At 39.3% G+C, this 21,334-nt stretch overlaps 1 protein-coding gene across 1 annotated transcript; it reads right to left on the bottom strand.

Moving 5' to 3' along the window:
• Positions 1 to 92: 92 nt before the first annotated feature.
• On the bottom strand, positions 93 to 21,015 carry smchd1 (structural maintenance of chromosomes flexible hinge domain containing 1). Its single transcript, XM_051410622.1, is given in 50 exon segments — positions 93 to 390; positions 496 to 654; positions 736 to 904; positions 992 to 1,062; positions 1,480 to 1,589; positions 2,915 to 3,096; positions 3,340 to 3,462; positions 3,572 to 3,642; positions 3,791 to 3,910; positions 4,488 to 4,614; positions 4,718 to 4,882; positions 5,004 to 5,135; positions 5,355 to 5,442; positions 6,013 to 6,074; positions 6,188 to 6,303; positions 6,389 to 6,546; positions 6,685 to 6,764; positions 6,890 to 7,018; positions 7,227 to 7,388; positions 8,124 to 8,239; positions 8,325 to 8,407; positions 8,619 to 8,761; positions 9,005 to 9,229; positions 9,313 to 9,441; positions 10,176 to 10,315; positions 10,565 to 10,637; positions 10,780 to 10,882; positions 11,070 to 11,214; positions 11,312 to 11,431; positions 11,522 to 11,602; positions 12,264 to 12,377; positions 12,504 to 12,586; positions 12,694 to 12,800; positions 13,595 to 13,708; positions 13,798 to 13,995; positions 14,539 to 14,612; positions 14,730 to 14,778; positions 14,953 to 15,030; positions 15,032 to 15,134; positions 16,380 to 16,503; positions 16,607 to 16,820; positions 16,915 to 16,996; positions 17,098 to 17,264; positions 17,376 to 17,495; positions 18,118 to 18,232; positions 18,346 to 18,479; positions 18,584 to 18,666; positions 18,749 to 18,907; positions 19,118 to 19,193; positions 20,628 to 21,015. Coding segments are annotated over 50 exon segments (6,042 nt in total). The 5' UTR covers positions 20,799 to 21,015; the 3' UTR covers positions 93 to 295.
• Between the last annotated feature and the right edge of the window lie 319 nt (positions 21,016 to 21,334).

Here is a 21,334-nt window from a genome sequence, read left to right as displayed (position 1 = left end):
GTCTGTCCAGATCCCTCAAATTAAGATTTTTAAAAGTTGTGTATTTTCCCTTAAGTTATTTTTGGGTAGAAATAAAGACACAGGCAAATAAATCTTGGTAAATATGTATTTCTTTTTAACATACATTCTTTGAGGTATATCATGCTTGTCATAAATTGTGATTATAACAAAAATGAAATATTAAAACATAAGAAAACAAATCTGTACAATTAAAATTAATAACAACAACAACTTAAAAAACTAAAACAATCAAAGAGACTCATGATCAAACTCTCAGGTCAGAGTCGTCCTCTTCTTATGTGAAACTCTGTCTTCCTCTCTTTGGAATGATGCCGGATGGCTCGCCAGCATTCCCGGGACCCCGTTTTGTTGGTCTTACTGGAGTAGACACTAAAAGTAGAATACAGAACAATTAGAAAATCAACAATACTAAAAGAATAAAAATCGAAAAGCTTGAAATATATTCTCTGTCATCAAAAAAAAAACAAAACATACCATGTAGCCTTTCGATCTCCTCCAGCTGTCTTTGTTTCGCCTGCATTTCTTGTTGGTTTTTTTTGGTTTCAGGCGACGACATGTTCTGTAAGTGTTCTTCACGGTCCTTCGCTGACCTCTCCTTCTTCTGCAAAGTTAAGCGGTAGTGACTGAGCTGGTCTGTTGAACAAAATAAGAGAACGTTAAGCACAACTGACTGAACATGACCACAAAAATGAACTTGACTGTGAGAGACGTCACCTATTTGTCCCTTAAGAGTGTAGTATTCCTGTGGGCAGGGGGCTCCAAACACTTGCAGTGTGTTAATCGGCGGGGCTTTGTTCTGTGCGCCTCCAAACTTCCCTCTGGAACTGATCCTGTCCCCCTGCCTGGTCAGGATGGTGGGACACTGGGTCTTATTCTGCACGACCTGTAAGCAACAAGGTACATTTAAAAAGAAAAATAACCACCAGCCTGTTCATTTATAGCACGCCTCCAGAAAGCAAACATCACCCACCGCCTTCCTGTAGTTGTTAGCAGAGTCCAGGTCGTCTATCAGGATAGTATCTCCAAGGAGGTTTTTAAACACTGCAAAAAGAAGCACAAGCAGGAAACCCTCAGACCTGTTGGGATAAATCTTAACACTCATAACTTTACTGCTTATACTGCTGAAAAACGTCAAAATTCATAGAGAAAAGGCTGAAGGATGAACAGCTTATTTGAGATTTGAGATGAAAATCCTTAAATCAAAAGTCATTCTAACATGGGAAAAGAGACCCCCTCTCCCTCCTGTGAGGCTGGGTCCCAGGTGGAACCATTTACCCAAGACTCAACAGGAGTAGCAGGGGCATGAAGGAAATACCCCAACAACAGCAAACACAAAGAGACCTTGGAAGAATCTAGAAAACCACAGAAACCCTGGACTCGTACTATATATCTGCAATGAAAAAACAACAAGTAGGCAATGGTACACAGAGCAGGGGAAATCCATTCAAGGCAGCTCACCGGTGTTACAGTACTCCTGGTCCTGGGGGTAAATCAGGAGTGTTCTGGCGTAGATTGGGTTCCCAGGGGGATCAAAGAGCATGTGGCCATTTCTTATGTGTGGCAGCGGCCTGTAAGCAATTCAAATGTTAGCAGAGAAACTACAGAGATGATCTGACACCAACAGAGGACCAGACTAGTAATTCTGAAAGAGAACACTGAACGAAAATGTTTTCAAATTCATGCCATAGAGTTGTTTGATTTTTAGGTGTGCATTTCCTTTTATTCCAGGCAGACACTGACAGCCACAGATGAGAGATTTCAGTATCAATTAATCTGCTCATCAAAGTTTTCCAGAGGCCATGGTCTCGTCTTTAAATGTCTTGTTTTTACTCAAACACATTCAGTTTACTATGATATACAACAGAGAAGAGCAGAAAACCCTCACACTAGAAGAGTGGGAACAGATTGAGATTCATTTCCTTTAATCAAGTAATCTATTACTTAACTAATTGTTTCATCTCTGAGTTACATTATTGTTGCAACGATTGGTCAATCAACTAAAATAACTGGCTTAATTTCCTGCTTTTCTTTCTCTCATATGATGATTAATTGAATATTTTTTGGGTTTGAGACTGTTGATGGGACTCTTCTGATATTTTATAGGTAAAATAGGTAAATTAATCAAAGAAATAATCTGCATATCAATCAATAATGACAGTAATTGTTAGCTGCAGACCAAACAGTAAGGTGGTGCAAACTTTAACTAAAACACAACACAATATGCTGCATCATATCCCAAAAAGAATTGCTGTAAACGGTACGAAAAATTAATTTTAACAGCTGCTAAATGGTTAGCTGTGATGTATATAAAATATAATACGATTTCTCAGAACTTTCTCAAACATGCAACACCAGTAGTATGGTCCTTTAATCCTCAACACACAATCGACCACCACAAAGAACAGCGGGAAGGAAGTTGCTCTCCTCATGTATCATAATAGTTATAGTCACCATTTTATGTACTTTAAATGAAAGACTTTCATTTTGAAGTCTTATAACTTACATTTACATTTAATAAGTTGTGGTCCTTCTGGAGGTCGACTAGATGTATTTGCAGATGTTCCACATTTTATTGTCTGAATGCGTGTATTGATTTACATGATAAATTCCCTTGAATTGAGATTCATCTAGTTTGATGAATGAAGGCATGACTTCACTGAAGGCGCCCTTGTTACATAGTCGTTAAACAAGGAGGTGCCACAAGATCTTTAAATTACTGTTGTTGGAAGTCTAGGGGTAGGAAAAGGCTTAAAAATGAAAGACTATAATGAAAGACGCACTGGAATCTCATCAGGAAAACTATACACAATACTGTCAAACTGAACTTTTTAGTATCACAAAAGGCCACAAGCTTCATTTTCTTAAAGATTCTTCATAAACAGAGAAGTTATACCTGTCGCCTGGTGGCACATACACACTGTCAAGGGCCATGACCTGCTGCCTGCCTTGGGTGTAGTCATAAATCCTCCGTGCTGCTGCTGTCGTTTTGGTGATGACACAATCCATGTCACCCCTGATGTGCCAGGAGATAACCCTCGCAGCATCACTGTCCTGCACAAACGCCAGGTGGCCAACCTGCGATCAAAAGGCAAAGCACACAGCTCTGGAACATAAACTGTGTGACAGTTTCAAGGTGCAGCCTGTGAGAATACTTTCTTTAGCACCCCCCTCCACACACATTTTCCCCAACTCAAACTCACAAATTAGCCCAAACATTGATTGGACACATCTGCATGGGCGTCACAGTTTCCTGAAATTACACACTAGGTTTTTAAGGCACTACACCAACAGAACAGTAATTTTTTCCTGTGACATTACCATTCCTAAAACATCCTGCTGCCCCTTGAAGTGATCAGGGATGGAGCAGACTCTTCTGGGCATGTTCAGGATTCTGTTGGCTTCGGCTGACTTCTCTTCTAGCATTCTGTTAATATCTGGGATCTGCAAAGAATACAAAATATGCAAATGTCATCCCCTGATGAATATATATCGGTTAGATCATAATTTCTGGATATACAGATGTAAAGTGTGGATAGAATTAACATCTTACAGATGCAGGTTTTGTTAGTCCCAGCGCATTTCTCTGGTCAGCCTCTTTTTTACATGCATCATGGTAATAATCTAGTATGGAAGAAATACTTACAATTAGAGTTAGTTACATTACACATATTATATTTAAATCAATCAATATTGTACAGTTGCTTGTGTTTAAACAGCATTTATCATTTAAAACCTTTCTGTATAAGGAAAAAAAAAAAAAAACTCCTACCGTTCAGCATTTTAAAAAGTTGTCGAGAGCTATCAAAGGTGTTTTTATATGCAGCAACAGCAGCACTGAGCTCAGATTTCTTCTTGTTTAGCTGGGACATTTTCTGTTGGTTCTCCCCATCTAAAAAAAAAAAAGATAAACAGGAACATTTGTTTTATTTACCCAGTTTAATTAGATAACACCTGTCCCCGAAATATTGCCTCGATTACTCTTGACAACTATCATCATATTCTGTGTGGAAAAAAGCAGGTTAGCCAGTGTTTCGCTTTCTATACTTGCTGTGGAGACTGCAAACACACCTCAGTTTTGTCTGGTAAATCATATCTGAGGAGGGACCAAAGAATTTGGCTTGATTGACCTTTCAACTCCAAAGAAACACAAGCTAGTTTTGAGCAGCAAGTAATGTGGAGTTCCTCTTTAAATGCCATTTATTAATGCTGAAAATAACACAAATTACATTTTGTTCACCTGTACTCGGGTGCTGACAGAAATTTAGATATATCTCAAAGCCTGAGAATATAAAACTAACACATGCCTGAAACTTCAAATTAAAATAAAAAAAGAATGGAGAGTTTAATTTAGTTATAACGTTATAAACCATAATCATCTAATCACATGGAGTCAGCATCAGATCTCTTATTCAGTCTCAGCACAGCAGCAGCACTGTGTTACTGAATACATTTTTCTTATATCATACCATTGCAAAAATAGAAGATGAGCTCAAAAGGATCCAGGGATGTGGAAGCCGACGACACTTCAGGTTTGAAGAGGAGGATGTATAAAGTGCCATCTTCACCAGGGCTGTTCTCCATGACAGCCAGTCTCTGTGCAGAATAAATACCCAATTATCATGTGTAACGTGCATCATGGGAACCTTGCATATCAAAATAAAGGTTGTGGTGTGTCCTATGACAAATGGTTACTCACACTGATGTGGGCTTTTCCTTCTACCAAGCTAAACTGAAAGCTGTTGACACTGCCTTCAAACAGAGGGAGTTTGTTGTTGTTGTTGTTGTTGTCTCCACTAGAAGTTGTTATAGAAACCTTCACCTTCCCATTCAGGTCCTGCCCCGTTGGGTTTCCATGTAAATCCTGGAATCATTCAAGGCAGTCAGGCTGAGTATCAGCTGATAAACATCAAAACTACGCCTTTAAAAACTCACATATCTAACTGGAATCTTAGGCTGTTTCTGCTCTTTTACAATGAGCTCACCATTATCCTCAGAGTCATATTCTCCACCAAGGTTCGGCGGGCAATATCCTTACTGTAGGAAACAACTGGGGCTGGCGGCTGAGAGTCGGGTCTCAGTTTGACAGGTTGATTGGGCTCCACATTTATAGTAATCTAGGAGACAGGAAACAGTGCTGAGGTTAGTCATTTTTCTCCGTGAGTCAGGATTATGACCTCCACCCCTGCAACGACACCACCAACAACCACTTTCCTATCAGACAGAAATGGAAGACAACAAAATGTAGAGACTCCATAGACTTTGTATTTTTTAAAAAGGTCAACTGTTGGGTGTCTGGAAAGAACTTGTTAAGGTGTGATGATGTTTCTACCAACCTGATCACTGAACAGGACTTTTGTTTTGTTTACACGAAGAGAAAACTGGATGATGTGCTTTCCAGCATCTTCTGGGATCTCTTTATCTCTGCAGAGAAAGAAAACAAAAACCATATTTACTTTTCTTAAAAGGGAATAGTCTGACATTTTGTAAAATGTACTTTCGTACCGAGAGGTAGATCAGAGGACACCACTGTCCTACCATTGACATGTCTGTGCGGTAAATATGAAGCTACTGTAAGCAGCCGGTTAGCTTAGCTTAGTGCTAAGACTAAGAACAGAGGGAAATGGGAACAAAATCTGATTATCGGCATCTCTAAAGTTAATTATTGTATAATTACCCTAAAATGTCAACAGTTTGCCGTTTTATAGAGGGTTATGTGTCGTACCATCTCTTGGCTGGGAGCAGTAACTTCCTGGAGTCTGCTGGTTTGTTACCGTTGGACAAAGCCAGGAGAACTGTTTCCAGTCTTTTACTAAGTTAGGTTAACTGGCTGTTTGCAGTAACTTCTGAATTACGCCACATACAGGACAGTGGTATCAATCTTCTCACCTAACTCTCAATAACAAAGCGAATAAGCGTACTTCCCAAAATGTCAAACTATTCCTTTAAACATCCTTCAACAACTGAATCAGACAGGATGTAAAAGCCTTTTACCTGAAGTGAAAACAGTGATTGTTCTCATTCTCCATGGGTTTACTACACTTCAGCTCAGTAGCCTAGACAAGAGAAGGAGAAGTTTGTAACTAAACAAATAAGATGTTAGGTATTTTTTTTAAAAAAGCAAATGAAAACCAGCGGCCGTCCGTCTGTCTGTCTGTTAGTCACTCACTGTTTGTGGAGGACTTTCTACCACTGGTCCTCCCTTCCACAGAAACATGGTCACCGCAGCAGGGTTGAAAGTTGTTATAGGGCTTCCTTCATCGGACACCACGGTTACAGAGAACGCTGAACAGACACACAGTTGCCTTTAGTTTTCCAACTAAGTTTTCCAAGAGCTCCACAAACAAGAGAAAAAAATAGAGATGCAAACCTGGGAATTTGTCTCCGGCAGGAAACCTGGCACTGGTGTCATACACCACTGACAGGCTGACAGGTTTGTTGGGATCAGGGATGACAGTGAGAATCACTGATGGACCAGGGATGGGTTTCATGTTCAAGGACCCCTTAAACTCCAGCTGATAGTACCCCCTAGTGGAAGAACAGGGAAACAACACTCTCACTAGTGATGGCTGGGACAGAATTGGAAATGTGGACCTCTGACAATAAAATCCCTTAAGTGGGAATATTATTGCATTATGATGATTTTATTGATAGAGTGCCACTCACTTTGGTCCGCTCACACTAGTGACAGTGAAAGAGGCTTTCCCTTCTGCGTTCACAGGTTTTGAAATTGCAGCTGTCGTCACCTAAAACAACAAGACGATTTCATTATATTTCTCCTGTGAGATCATTTTGTACAACACGTTAGCTCCTGGCCATTACTGACTTATTACATTACAGTGTAAATGGAACAGGGTGGTTAGAGTCAAACCTTCAGTGTCGGGGGTGAAGACTTCAGTTCTACCACAACCCTCTGGTCTGGAGAGGGGTTTCCCCACTTGTCACACAGTTGGACGAGGAACGGTGTGGGGATGCCGTGGTCATTCAACACCCGCAAAGGCTTACAGATGAAAAAAAAAAAAATATATATATACATTGCTGAATATTAACAATATAAAACAACTGTGAGCAAAGAGCATCACCAGCCTTTCTCTGAACAGAATTTATGCTTTTATTTTGAGAACATATAGAAGAGAAGAGACAGGAAGTGAGGGGAGAAAGAGGAGAGATGAGCCAATCAGGACGCCACAGTAAAAATGCTGTCTTACCTTCTCTGGCTCACTGACTAGTTTAAGCTGTGCAGGGACTCCAGCGTTCACGTCAACTTTGACTCGCTCCACATAGCTCCTGTAAGTGAAGCAGATCTCTCTGGAGCCAGGAGTCCCGGACTGGAACTGAACCCCCGTTACAAGAACAGAATCGCTGCTTTTCTGATGTCAACACAAAGAGTGAGGATCAATTAATCATCTACACACTTATGAAAGGAGTCCTTTATTTAAGTAAAATAATTGGTAAGACATTTTAATACGTTGTCACATATAAAGGGCACAAATTCAAAACTTCAAAAAGTAAAATTAAATTATAATTTCATTTCACTGAAAGTATGAGCAGCAAGATTTACTTAAGAAGTAAAATTACCTCAAAATTGTACAGTACACTATTTAGTGTACAAATTTAAAACAAATAAATAAATTCAATCAGCCACAAAGTGATAATATTTGCTGCTGTAGATCCTACAATGGTATATCACTACGCGCTCATCTTCTGGCATTCAACATCAAAGTCCTTGCACTGCCTGTAAATTTATATGGGATGGAAATTTCAGGCAATAAATCAATGATCTTCCAGTTCTTAGCACTACAAAGACACTTCCCTCGGTCAGGAATGTGTCTGATGCTGTCCAAGCAGAGAAGGAATGAAGGAATAGCTGCTCCTTATCAGTGTAAGCCAAGTTTTATTACCTTGCTTGCCTAACTCTGTCATCCATATATCATGTGCTTGGCCTGTTTCATGGTGTGGAGGTGGCGAGATAGAGGTGAGGAGATCAAGGTGTCGTAATGGGAACTAAGCCTCATCCTACACATTGTTACATATGAAAATAAATCCACAGGACATCTGGACACACAACTGTAAACAAAACACTTGGAATACTATAATTTCCCTACCTGCCATGTAAAGACGGCTGACTTGACCAGACCATCAGCGTCCACACTCATATGGTTCACACAGGCAGGAGTAAGGGTCTTGGTTACATTGTCATACTGGTCCACAAGCTCCAGGGCTGTATATGAAAAAGAGGTGTGTCATCAAGTGAAACAAGCATAGCCTCAAAAATAAGATTCCTAGGTGATTAGGTTCATACTCACTGACTTCCGGTAGGGTTTCACCCAGCATCACTTTGCTTTGGAGCAGAGTCGCTTTCAGCCGTGTTGGTTCATCCGGACGAGGTCTACAAAAACAACACGCAAGAATGTTTGAAACGTACGATATCAAAGGAAAATTGTGAGCTTTAGATGTGCTAGTTGGCAATTCTTTTTTTCTTTATCTTCTGACAGAGCCAGGCTAAATAATAAATAATATTTCCCAAAATATGAGAACTAAACTATAACTTTAAGCTTGCAAACGCTGAATCACAGCTTTGAGTCAGGTATGTGGCTTACACTATGTTAAAGGACACGGACACACTCTGGTCTTGGTAGGACACCTGGTAGAAGCGCACTTCGTGCACCTGCGTGGGCACCTGTACATCAGGCAGCTTCCCCTGGATCAAATCTTCCAGATTTACATCTCCTGTCCAGTTAACCTTAAACAAAGCCAGAGTTAACAAAGAAAAGTCGGCAAAGAACTGGGATGAGTTCAAATACACTCCTGAATGATGAAAGTTTATTGCAGCAAAGTGGTTTGTTTTATTTATTATCACACACCCAAACCACTTGAATCTTTCCAGATGAGAAAAATGGCTCTGACATTTGCAAAACCACATCTTCTTAATAGAATAGGATACAGTAAACAAAAAAAGACAATGCATTATATATGCCAAGCACACCTTGATCTTGGAGGCAATTTCAGTGGTGAGAGGTACCTCTCTACCAGCCTCATCGTACAGCCTATAGAACAGGTTCTCCATCAAGCCTCCAGCAAGCCATTCAATCTTTTCCTCGTTCCGCAGCACCAGATTCTCATCGTCCTGACTGCAGAGCTCAATGGAGAAGACCCTTGTGCTGGGGACCACCTTCAGCTCCCTCACAACCGACGCAACATTCTTCTTACTCTTATGGGAAAACGAAGAAGAGATGAGACATTGTGATATATGTTTGATCCAGATAAGATACGGCTTTGTTTGTTTTTACTTACAGGCATCTCAAATTTAACTCTGAGCGTCTGTGGCTCTTGTTTGATTATTTTCAGTTTTATGGGCTTCGTCACAAGCTGTCCAGCTCCTGTGCTACTGCAGTCAGTTGACACCAGTGGAAGCCCCTCAACCTGTAATTCACAAAATACAAAAGATGAGTATAAGTCAACCAGTGCAAACCAGTTATTCATGGTCATTTGGATTATGTTATTAAATTAAAAGGAAAGAAGGAGAGTTGAAAGAGTAGGCCCAGAAAGATGAGTGCACTACCGTAAACACATTTTATTACATAGAAGGAAAAAAGGACTCAAGGCAAAAACATATTAATCAACAGCAGAGACGAGTCTTGAGGTTTCTGAAAGAAATGCTAATAATTTTAGTAAATTAAACCAAATGTATGTTACAAAAACAAGTCAAAACAAAGTGCCTTTAGTTATTGATTATTTCTTTTAAGTTGTGAGATTTAAACCCCAATAACAGCAATTCTGACCACAAGTGTATTTTGTCTCTGGCAGGGACAAGCCCTCTGGTTTTTTCTTCCAGTAAGACGATGACTAAGACTTAATTTAATGGTTGCCACTGGGGGTTTTTCTTTAGCTGGTAAACAGGATGAACTGTTATGCAAGAACACTAAAATTCCCACGAGACAGTCGCTGAACTAGATTCATTGAAATTCTGCTGTTAAATCAGGCATCGCATTTTCAGAGTGTCAGGTTTGTTTTACGACAAGGTTTGTGTGTGAAGTCGACAGATGCTACAGATATCGCTGCCTTAGTCCAACGTGGTCAAAATGCTTCTATTAGAGTTAGTTGTGCGAGTTTTCACACAGATATCTGATGACTTCCCAGCAACTGCACATCCATACCTCACAGCGAACTATCTGTTTGGTGTGAGCGGTGATGTTTCCAGCCTCATCGTGAATTTCAACATTAAATCTGACAGGGTTTCCGTTCTCTACCGTCATCGGGTTGTCTTCTGGGGTCACATGGAGGGAGTGCGGATTACCTGAAAAACATTATGATGCAGTTGAGGTATTTTTTTTTTTTCAGGATTAATTTTTACATCAGTGGTTCTCCCAGACTGTTTATCAATTATTAACAATTATAAAGTAAGCAAGTAATTGGAAAGTTGAATTTAGTGTAATAAAGGTCAGAACAATAGCACAAGCATCAATCAAGGTTACTGAAAGGTCATTCTGTACTTCTGATATGAGCTCACTAATTGCGATAAATGAATGAATAAATGCAGTCTTACCAGGAAGAACAACAATGCTGTGACTCTGTGTATCTCCTTTCATGCCAGGCAGGGTCACTTTCAAGTCGTATGGCTGAAAAACAAAATACCCAATGGAAAAAAATAACAGAGGATCACCGAGGTGTTGCTCATGTTTGTGTCAAATATAAATACAAAATATAATATAAATATAAATTATAATGACACAATTAGACATACTGTACAGTTAAACTAACCTTTGATTTTTGGTGAGTCAGGATTTTTCCTCTTGCTTTGACACTTTTGATGGTGAACGTGGTCCCACTGCTGTCCACTTTCTCGTAACTCAGCTCCAGGCCACTAAATAAAATAAATCCAAATAATAAAAAACGTTTCATGTTGTAGCTAGCCAAAGATACATGCTACACTCAGGGCTACAAATTTGCCACATAAACTTGCTGCTGTTACATCAAAACAGCATTTAAAGCAATAAGAAAATATTTTTGGACAACGATAAAGGTTTTACAAATGAAGTGGAGTGACCCACCTGCACTGGAGTAAAGGTGTGAGATTAGGAGGAGGCATCGCTGGGTGGCCATAACCATCTTTAATCAGCAGAGGGATGTCAAATGGCACTCCTACACTGAGGCTGGGGCTCACTGAACCGATAACGAAACTCACAGCACTTCCCTCTGAGGAGGATAAAAACAGCACAAGTGTGTAATTAAGGTATTCAGGAAGGATTACAAATTTGACAGTCAAATTTTTTTTTTTTTTTGTTTTCTTCACCTTTGATGGTGAAATTGAGTTTGTAACTTGGAAGCTCGGTGCCTCCAAAGACGGTAGAACTACTTTCAGATATCATAGTGTGCAGAGACAGCGTATACTCCCCCAGGTCACGCAGAATCTCTGTCAAAGATGAGATGTTTGCAAAATTGATACATAATCTTTCAGTAGAAAATCAGGGCGTCTAAAACTAACAAATAGAAAGAAATTTACCAATTTTTTTGAACCAGAATCCAGAATACTTCACTAAATGTTCGGCAGTAAAAGAGACAACCTCCTTGTCTGCTTTAGCCCCTATGTATGAAAGGAGAATAGAGTTCATTACAACATTTAGAGGAAAAAAACATTGTTACAAACTGTACACCAAGAAGCTGAAGTCCTAGAACAAAGTGGAGATTAAAAAAATTTCCCCAAATTCTCTAGTTCCAACTTTTCAAACGTGAGGATTTGCTTCTTTGTTTGTTTTCTGTTACAGTAAACTAAATATTGCAGACTGAAATAGCAATTTGAACTTGTACAAAGAATAAAAATCAATATAGTAATAATTATGGTAATTATCGGTGGCGGCTCTAAAACAAAGATAGTCTGTAGGAACAGTAAGATAAGACAATAGATTATAAATTTAAAATAAAAAAAAGGGTATGAAGGTGTTTCTATTTTGTGGATTTTGATGCACCACTTTAGTGATGTTGTTCTCAATTCTCTGAAAATGACTACTTCATTGTGTTTTTAACATTGAGTACATAATTATTTGAGCAGTTTTTGTAGCTTCCTTAAAATGCCTTTGCTAGAAATGGTAGAAAGAAATATTTAAAGTTGCATTTCCCTGATGGTAAAAGTGAATCTCTGCTAATTAGTTGCCTTTTTACCGTTCATAGTTTTATCTTAAAGTACAATAACAGCATTGCATTTTAACAAATCAAACCATCTGATTTAACTGTTTATTTTTTCTCACCGTGTTGGACGATTTTGAGTTGAACCACCAGTTTTTTCCCTTGTCCCTGGCCCACTGATGGCATCCTGGATAACGAATCTCCGTTCCTGTTTAGAATTTCGACTTTAACTGGTCCTGAAATGATGTGAAAGTAAAAACACAAAACATACCCTGTAAAATTTGGCCTCCATGAAAAATGATATGTTACGTGTGATATCTGATATGTTAATCAGTATGGTGGCAAAACAATGCAGTTTTTACCCAACAGAGTCCCAGCCGGACGAACGGCGTTCTGTGGCCAAGGGTTGCTATCTGGCCAGTGCACTTTCAGTTTCTCCGGAAGTCTGGAACAAAGTAAATATACTTGAGCTGTAAAAGTCTCCTATAAGTCTCAAGTATATGTTGCTCTTGCCTTGTGTTATACATTGTAAAGTCGAGATTAGATACTCACTTGGCAGAGGCAATCTCAATGTTTTTCTTGATGGCTTCATCAGTAGCAGTCTTGTCAATCTTGGAAATTGGTATGATCTTTGTCTTGCCATGAAGTGCTCTGGGTTCCTAAGAAACAGATTTGTTAATCAATTTCATGCTAAATACATATAAAATGTATAAAGTAAAAGTTTGTATATTGTCTAAAAACATTTGTATGTGTGAATGTGTCATTTCTTCATTCAGACTTAATTTTAAAAAACTTGATGACACAGTGAACGTTAAAAAATAAAATCTGTAAATTGAATTCACAGACCACCTACAGTATATACACATAGTACATAGACCAGTGATTTGTAGACACAATACGAGAAGCGACTACAACCTCCAGTCTTCATGAATGACTACCAACTTTGTACATCTAGAATTCTAAGGGTTTATTTTGACTAGTTTGACGTCCAAACAAGACTCTTAACTCAAGCGAAGATGAGGACACAGCAGAGACAACCCCGGACAGGAGAGGGACAGGCTGGGAGAGGAGAGGCATGAAGCTGAAAGTACTGGGGTGATGATTAAGGGTGAGTGGAAGGTGCTGATGCAGTACACACATGGGCGAATATATCAGCTATTGACGATGGTCACCCAACTCTAATTCTTACATATATAGAAGAAAAGTGTTTCCAGGTTAAGATTCCTGTAACTCTAAACCCGCTGTGAAGACTCTGTGGAGTGAGCAGTTTTCTGGGTAATAAGTCTGTAAAACTTTCAAAAATTCAAATATTTACCTCCCTTACCATTTAAAATGAATATAATACAGAGACAGCAAGCTAAAGCGACAGAAGGGGTGGAAAGCAAGAAATTCCCTGAGTCAGACATACTGTTATCACTTTTTCAAATACAAACTCCCCTATTTCCTTACTTACCAGAGACACTTCAACCTGTCCTCCTGTAGCAAAGACATCGCCTTTATAATTTCCAAACAGGAAAAACTGAACCACGGTACCATATAAAATGGGAAGCGTTTTCTGAGACCTCATCTGTATGAAGAAATATGCAGGCATCAATATAGAATACAAAATAATAAGAACACACACATTTGCACTCAGAAAAAACAAAAGATGCTTACGAGTTGGCCTGTTTTGTACTTTTTTCCGTCCCATTCGATGGAGGAAAACGTCCCCCAGGGTTGCTGCATCTTCTTAGTAGGCACATCTGTTCGAGTTACGGTCGACTTGTAGCCCAGGAACTTTATTTGCTTGTCCCACTTCTCGTGACAGCTTTGAAGCCACTGTGTGAACTCCTTTTGAATGTTACCTCTTTGTTTCTGTGGACATAGAAACAAAACAGTTAAGCAACAGAACAGCAACAGATTCCCGAGTTCATCATTAAAACAAATGGACTAAAGCTGCATTAAGATTGCAATTTTTGACCACTAAAAAAACAAAAAACGGGTCATCTACAGGTTGATTATTCCCTTTACAACATGAGCACTGTATTGTAGTCATGTTCATAATCTGATAGTCAGTGAAGTTTTAGCTGTTTTGGATCAACTTGTGAGAAAAATATCTGGCAGGGGTTTTAGCTTACTGGGTGTAGGATTTTCTTTAACATTACTTGGTTTACTATAACTCATTGCCTTGTTTTGAATGTCAGCACTTGTGTATGGGGAGGCAGTGAGCCAATATAATGAGCTAAAAGCTTCATAGAGCTGCATAGTCTTTTTCTGCTGCACAAGCAACCTGTTTCACATTGTGCTAAGTCATTTGATTCAATGTTAATATCCAATCTATTGCTTAATGCAGCTTTAATGAATCCATAGACTTGCAACATGTGCTGCTGAACTTTTTATCTCAGTGTGTTTAAGCACCTTGATTGGGGAGGGATCTGGTAGCGGACCTGCTCTCTTTGACTGATCTTTTGTCTCTGTTACACTCTCGCTCACTAGAGAAATTCAACATACACAGAACATCACTGATAGGCTCACTTTTGGACTCTGTAGTGTACCACAAACAGTTACTGAACATTTCCTGTCTTCTGGTTTTTGCTATAGTTGGGCACCTTGATCAGGGAAGGAGGGACCTGCAGAACTGTTCTCTTCCTGTGGACACTTCCAATAATAAAAATCAACATCATCAGCAATAAATGAACCAGCAAGTTACTTTTTATGCGCTTACAATCTTAAAAGTATATATCCACATCAAATACAGGTGCTATGAGGGAAAACTCAAATATGGGACTGAAATTTGTTCTAATCATCAAAAAAGTTTGTTCAGATGACAACCTGTCCATTAACAACACGTGTGAAGATAGTGTCCTTCTCCTTCAGTTTCAGCTCCAGGTCCATGAAGGTGAGCTTGTTTCGTGCTGACCTGGAATCTGTCGTCAGTGAAAAGCACCCCTGAAACCCGCCGGTAACACTCTGCGGGCAACTTTGCTCCTTTACCCCGAGAACACCAGTCGAACCTGTAACAGAGGTACAGCTGATGTAAGAACACCAGCATGCTGTGTAATTCTTAAATAAATGAAGTTAAAGTTGCTTTCTTGTAGAGAGTTATATGAGATGCTCAGCGCCACATGTGTTCCCGGAATGTAGAAATGTTTATGCAGCTGTCTCACCACAAAGGCCAGCATAACCCGAGTGACAACCCCCAACACTAATAGTCACTACTATTAGTAGTCTGTTGTCAGGTCTGTCTGTCTGTCTGTCTGTCTGTCTGTCTGTCTGTCTGTCTCTCTCTCTCTCTCTCTCTCTCCCTCTCTCTCTCTCTCTCTCTCTCCCTCTCTCTCTCTCTCTCCCTCTCTCCCTTTTTAAGATTTCTCTTTTTTTTTCCTTCAACAATATTTTTAAGGAGTTCGGGACCTGCTTATTTAGTGTCCTGACATAACTTCTGTTATGAATTGCGCATACAATAAAATTGATCTGAATTGAATAATAGGTTTAGTGTTTTTTGTTTGTTGGATAATAACTTAATTATAATGTACTTAACAATTTACATTTAGATTTCCTCACAGAAGTGAAAGAAGAATTCGGCCTACTTTTTAAGATTTCTTTTTTTTTTTTCCTTTTTTATTAGATTTTTTACAACCCTAGAGCCGAATGAAAGGATAATGTACAACAATATATCAAGTAGGTAGGTACCAGATCTTTCTTAAGATTTCTTTCACCCCTTTAAACCAAGAAGGCCTCGCGACCCTTGGTAGGTCTTAACAACTGCCTCAGATCATTGTCAATAGGGAGGTATAAATGGATGTGACCTTGTTTTAGTTCAGTTGATCTGAAGACTTTTTGCTTGTATTCCGTATTAATACAAATAAACCTGAGGTGGAGTGAAGCTGCCTGATTCAATTAGTCGTTTGTGAGTCCTCGTCTCTTCATTGGGGCTCCTTTTACGTGAGAGTTTGTGGTCTCTCACAATAGTCAGGTAGCATTTTAAGTTAAGTTGGTATTTTTATTGATTCGGGTAAAAAAAATTAACCACAACACTTCTCCTTGAGGCCTCCTGCTGGTTGATCCACTGTGATAATTATTCGTTGCATGCTAAGTATGATGAGCAAGCCAGAAGGCAGGTGGCTTAGCACAGACATAAGAGTGGTATCAATTTTCTAATCAAACTCTCAGCAAAAAGCAAAAACTCGTCTTTCCCTTCTAATTCTTACAAAAGCTTATACTATTCTTTTAAAGTTAAAGCGGAAAAAAAGTGTATTTACTCAGACACTGCGGTGTAGGGAATGCACCGTCCATTCCAGAAACATTCAAATATTGGCCTTTTCCCTCTGGCCTGATGCAGTTCTCCAGACTCATTATCGTAATCATCATCATCATCATCAGCATCTGGATAAACAAAGAAACAACGAAAAATCCACAATTTTAATCCAAAGCTATCGTATGTCAGAAAGTTAATTATAATATAATATTAGTTAGTTAGTTTGAATACCTTGCACAGCCAAGGGGTCTGTAGGGTAAGTCTCTCTGTCAAAGAGGAAGGGATGATAGCGCATGACTCCCTCCACAATGCCACTGTCTTTAGTGGAGGCCTTAAACTCAAACGTGTCTTTAGCAGAGTTTATGTACAGAGTCTGCATGTCATCGTCAACTTCCCTAAGATTGATCGCACGGGGACATCTTGGGGACTTCTCCCGCAGAGTGATCTGATTAAAAGAGAAAAGACAAACGATAATAGCTGAAATACATACAGCATTGGGTAGAAGTCACTCTCATCAACAATTAAACCGGCAGCCTCACCTGAATGTCAATTTCAGGACGAGGGCCTGGGTTTGTGAAGATGTTTCCATTGATTCCATGAATGTAATAGTGATATATGTGACTGAAATATGGACAAAACACATGAGATCAATCAAAGCAAACCAAACTGGGGCATGTTAACATGTTAAGTATATATCAGATGGTTTGAGTTAATTAACTTACGCTAGCTCTCTGGTCCACACTTCAAAATCCTGTTTCAGAAAGGTGATGTGCTCGGGTAGGATTCCTGTGATGACCACGGCTGTGAAGCTTTCTTTCCCGCATTCCTCAGCAATGATTGCACGGAGGAAGCGCTCATCGTTTCCATTCACATGTGAAGAGTCACCAGGCTGCACGAGTAGGATGAAACGCCACACAGCAGAGATGTTAACACAGACAGATCTGAATTGTCATCTTGTTTTGCATTAAGAAGCACAAGGCTTTTAAAACAGAGCACTTACCTTCCTGTTTATGATGGTCCCGGTGTAAACTTCTTCTCTGTTCTTCTCTTTCCTCTCAAATTCCTCTTTTGACAGAACCAGTTCATGAACATCCTGGGAGTTGACTGGTTTGCTGATCATCTGATAAACAAATGAACTATGGTTATTTTCTGCTCCTCATTCATTTGAATGTTACTCATTCATTTGAATGTTACTCATTTATTTGAACGTAGCCAGATTTACAATGCAAAGGGTGCCAAAAACTAAAACGCAGATGCAAAAAGGGCAAAACAAAGTTGAACCTCCCAGTACTGTAGGGATGATGATTGGTGCTTTCTCGAAATATTTACACAGTGAGATTTTTGATAATCATCAGTAATGTGGATATAATGACTAAGTGGGTAAAAGCAAAACATAGAACAACTAGAACAGTCTGGCATGATAGGAAAAAACATCACTTTACTGTAATGCAGCCTTTAAAACCAGGTAAAGACAACACTTGTATTATGGTATGATAATATTATAAATATATTGCCCTGCCCTATCTCGAAGCAATAAAATACAGAAAAAGATTTAATGGGCTGTATTTTATATCTTCTATTATATTTTTATATATATTTGTGATATTCTTTGTTCTCTGTTTTGCACTACTTTGCCCTATTGCTGCTGTGTCAACCTGAATTTCTCCTAAGGGGGATAAATAAAGGAATATCTTATCTTATTAGTATTCCTCTTTGCTTCTTAAATAAGTTCACCGATTTACCCTGGTTGTGTCTCCGATGTAGAAAACAGCCTGTTTTCCTCCAGCTCCAAAGTAGGATATATCACTGTTGAGACTACGAGGGACAGGATCAGGACGAACGTATCCCTCTTCCTGACTGTAAAGAAAAATAAAATAAAAACAGACATAAGAAGAATTAGAATTACAACTAAAAGATACAATATTAGAAGCATACAACGGACAATCACGGCTAATCTGAAGCACACCAACCTTTCAAATTTGTTGTTCGCCCTGGTGAACTTAGAGAGTCTGTACACTGCCCAGTTATTGAGCTGCTTAGAGGTCATACCGCACCCATTATCTAAAATAATCACTGCAGGTTTCCCAAGAGTTTCATCAAACAGCTGGAAAACAGAGAGATACTATTACAGATTCAGACAAACAAACATATGGACTGTTTGAAATATTTATATTTAGGTTATAAGTTATATGCGGCTGCAGAACAAACCATGCGTATCTCTATTGTCCTCATTCCTGGGTTTTTAGCTGTGGCTGACAGCGCGTTGTCAACCAGCTCAGCAAGTGCGTAAGCTGGAAAAAAATAACATAAAAAGGTTGTGAGTGATGTCTCTGTCCATCTCAAGTGTGCTACTTTGCTCACATAAGCACTTACACAATGGTTTCTGGCCCTCGCTAGCGTAGTACTCGTACATGCCGCTCCCAGTCAACGTATTATGATGAGGCGTAAAGGTGATGTGCTCCTTCGTTGCCACCGACAGAGCCTGGTCCTCCTGTTGCAGCATGTGCACGGTGCTGCGATCCTGAAGCTCCTCTGCGATAAAAACAAAATGGAAAACAATTATTTTAACGGTCTGACATTGTTGTGAACTGATTTAAGTGTCAACATTTAAAACAGGAGTAATGGAAGTAAATTCAGAACAAAGTTATTTACAGTACAAATTAACCACATCTATGGATTGTCATCTATGATTTATCGCTGCGTATTGTTTACTTTTGCCCCAACACGGACGGATTAACTCACCAAATTTGTCATAATCCAGGACTGTCCTGTCAGTTGTGGTCAACACAAACGTTTCATGTGATCTGATGGCAAATTCCTGTTAAAAAAAGAAGAAGATTGAAAGTCAATTATTACTTCTCTTTGTGCCAGTTCTCTATTAGAGCTGAAAGTAATTAATTGCTTTAGGGAAGCAAAAAAAAAAAAGCTTCTCCAATTAAAGATTTGCTGCTTTATATCATTGTAAACTAAATTTCTACTAGTTTTGGAGACAAATTGATGACATCACCTGAGAAATCTGATTATTCTTCACTGTTTATGACGTTTTTATAGCCAAAATGACTAATGGATTAATTGAGAAGTTAAATTACAGAGACAACCAGGGCTGCTTTTTTTAAAAACAACTTACAGCTGCAGCAAAAGAGGAAACAGAGGGCAGCACAAAAGTAGGAAGGGAAAGTAATAGGTAAATCATAAGCGACTGATGACTTTCCTGATAAAACGGTTGTCAGGATGCGTTAACCAGAAATATTGAGACATGCCATCTCTGTAGGGAGCGTTGTGCAACAGGACTCTGCTTAGTTACAATTACTCAGGGAGCGGCGGCACTGGTGCAACACAGTGGGAGGTACTTTCATAACAACGCCAACACACCTGTCCCCTTCCTCCTGCTCACTTTCGTTTCTCTGAGGCTATTAAAACAGGCACACCTACAACAAGTCAAAACAACGCCCTTTAACTGAACAGCCCTGCAATAAATGCTACCTTTATCAAGATTATAACGTTAATTCAGGTTAGTTTTATCTATAGTGTAATAAGGATCGACAGGACACAGGTTTCAATAAAAACTGAACATAATGAGTTTCAGTTAGAGAATATTTGATTGATGTAGCCAAGGTATAAGCTGCCGTTAGTACTGGAATAAATATATGTACTAATGTTAATCTAACCACAACATGTCAGATCGTAGGTTGCTCCCTCTCAACAAATTAAACCTTTGTGGCCCCCTGCAAGTTAAAAGATCTCATCCCTATTTAATTATCACATTCGTCAACCATACATTTAAATTATTCTGTATGTTTAATTGTAAAAGATACACAGGTCAGCATTAAATTCTAACTTCATTTAAGATCATAATGTTCATTTTTTTTGTTTAAATAACTTTAGAAAGGAGTTGATTCAACTTGTGGATGCTGTAGTTTTGAGAGTGAGAGTGTTTGTCCACCACATTTATATAAATTCAACAGCACTGCAAACCATTAAATGACTATATAAGTTAAATCAATTAACACTGAGCATTATAACATTAATTACAGCCTGTATGATTGTTAAAAATGATTAAAAAATACATAATAGAGACAAATAATTGTATAAAAAGTTCCCTAAACAGGAAATAAAGTGCTCAAAAGTCATCCAAATCACTTCTTGTAGTTATTGTGTTCATTATTTCGGTTAAATGCACCGTTTTTTTTAAACTTTCTTTCTATTTTATTTTATTTTTTAACCACACACCAAAGTAAAGTTAGCTCATCACCTTTTGCACAACTTGCAGAAAGTCGTTGAAGTCCAGACCGGTTGTGTCCAACCACTTCTCCGGGACAGTCCTCCGGTTCGGGGAGCGGCAGTCGTACACGCAGATACTCTTGCGGTGCCTGTCCTCCTGCGGGAAGGATGCGGAGAGACGCGGGGTCCCCGAGTGGAGCATGTTTTCAACTTCTGCGGGTCCACAGCTCAACTTTAGCCACCCCGAGCTAACTTCAAATATTTAACGTCAACGGTCGTCTCCGTCTCCGGCCCCGGTGTAACGTTGACGTTAACGGACGTTAAATAAACTACATAACGTTAATATGTCTCCGTCGTCGCATGTGAAGCAGCCTCCTCCTCTCACTGTGTGTTTTTATCGTCTGCCCACTCATTAGTCTAGCGCTTTCGTTTCTACGGAAGTTCGTGTGGGCCATACCCGTAGAAATGTATACATTCGCCGCTGCCCGCCGCCTGTTGCTGGGACGCGTCAACGTCGCCGCCATATTGGAGCGGGCAAGACTGGCCTGTAAGCGTACAAGTAAACCGGGGAGCTGCTATCTCCAGTTACTTACATTAATTATTAATTAATTAAATGTGTTGTCGTAATGTTACATACACGTATCACGTTTTGGTGTCACTATAAAAATTATTTCGGTGAGAAACTGTGTTTGCCCGCCCCAACATGGCGGCGACGTTCACGTACCCGGCAGCCAATGC

This window comes from Dicentrarchus labrax, unplaced genomic scaffold (assembly GCF_905237075.1).
Source record: "Dicentrarchus labrax unplaced genomic scaffold, dlabrax2021, whole genome shotgun sequence".
Classification (NCBI taxonomy): domain Eukaryota; kingdom Metazoa; phylum Chordata; class Actinopteri; family Moronidae; genus Dicentrarchus; species Dicentrarchus labrax.
This window is presented reverse-complemented; position numbering and strand designations above follow the sequence as displayed.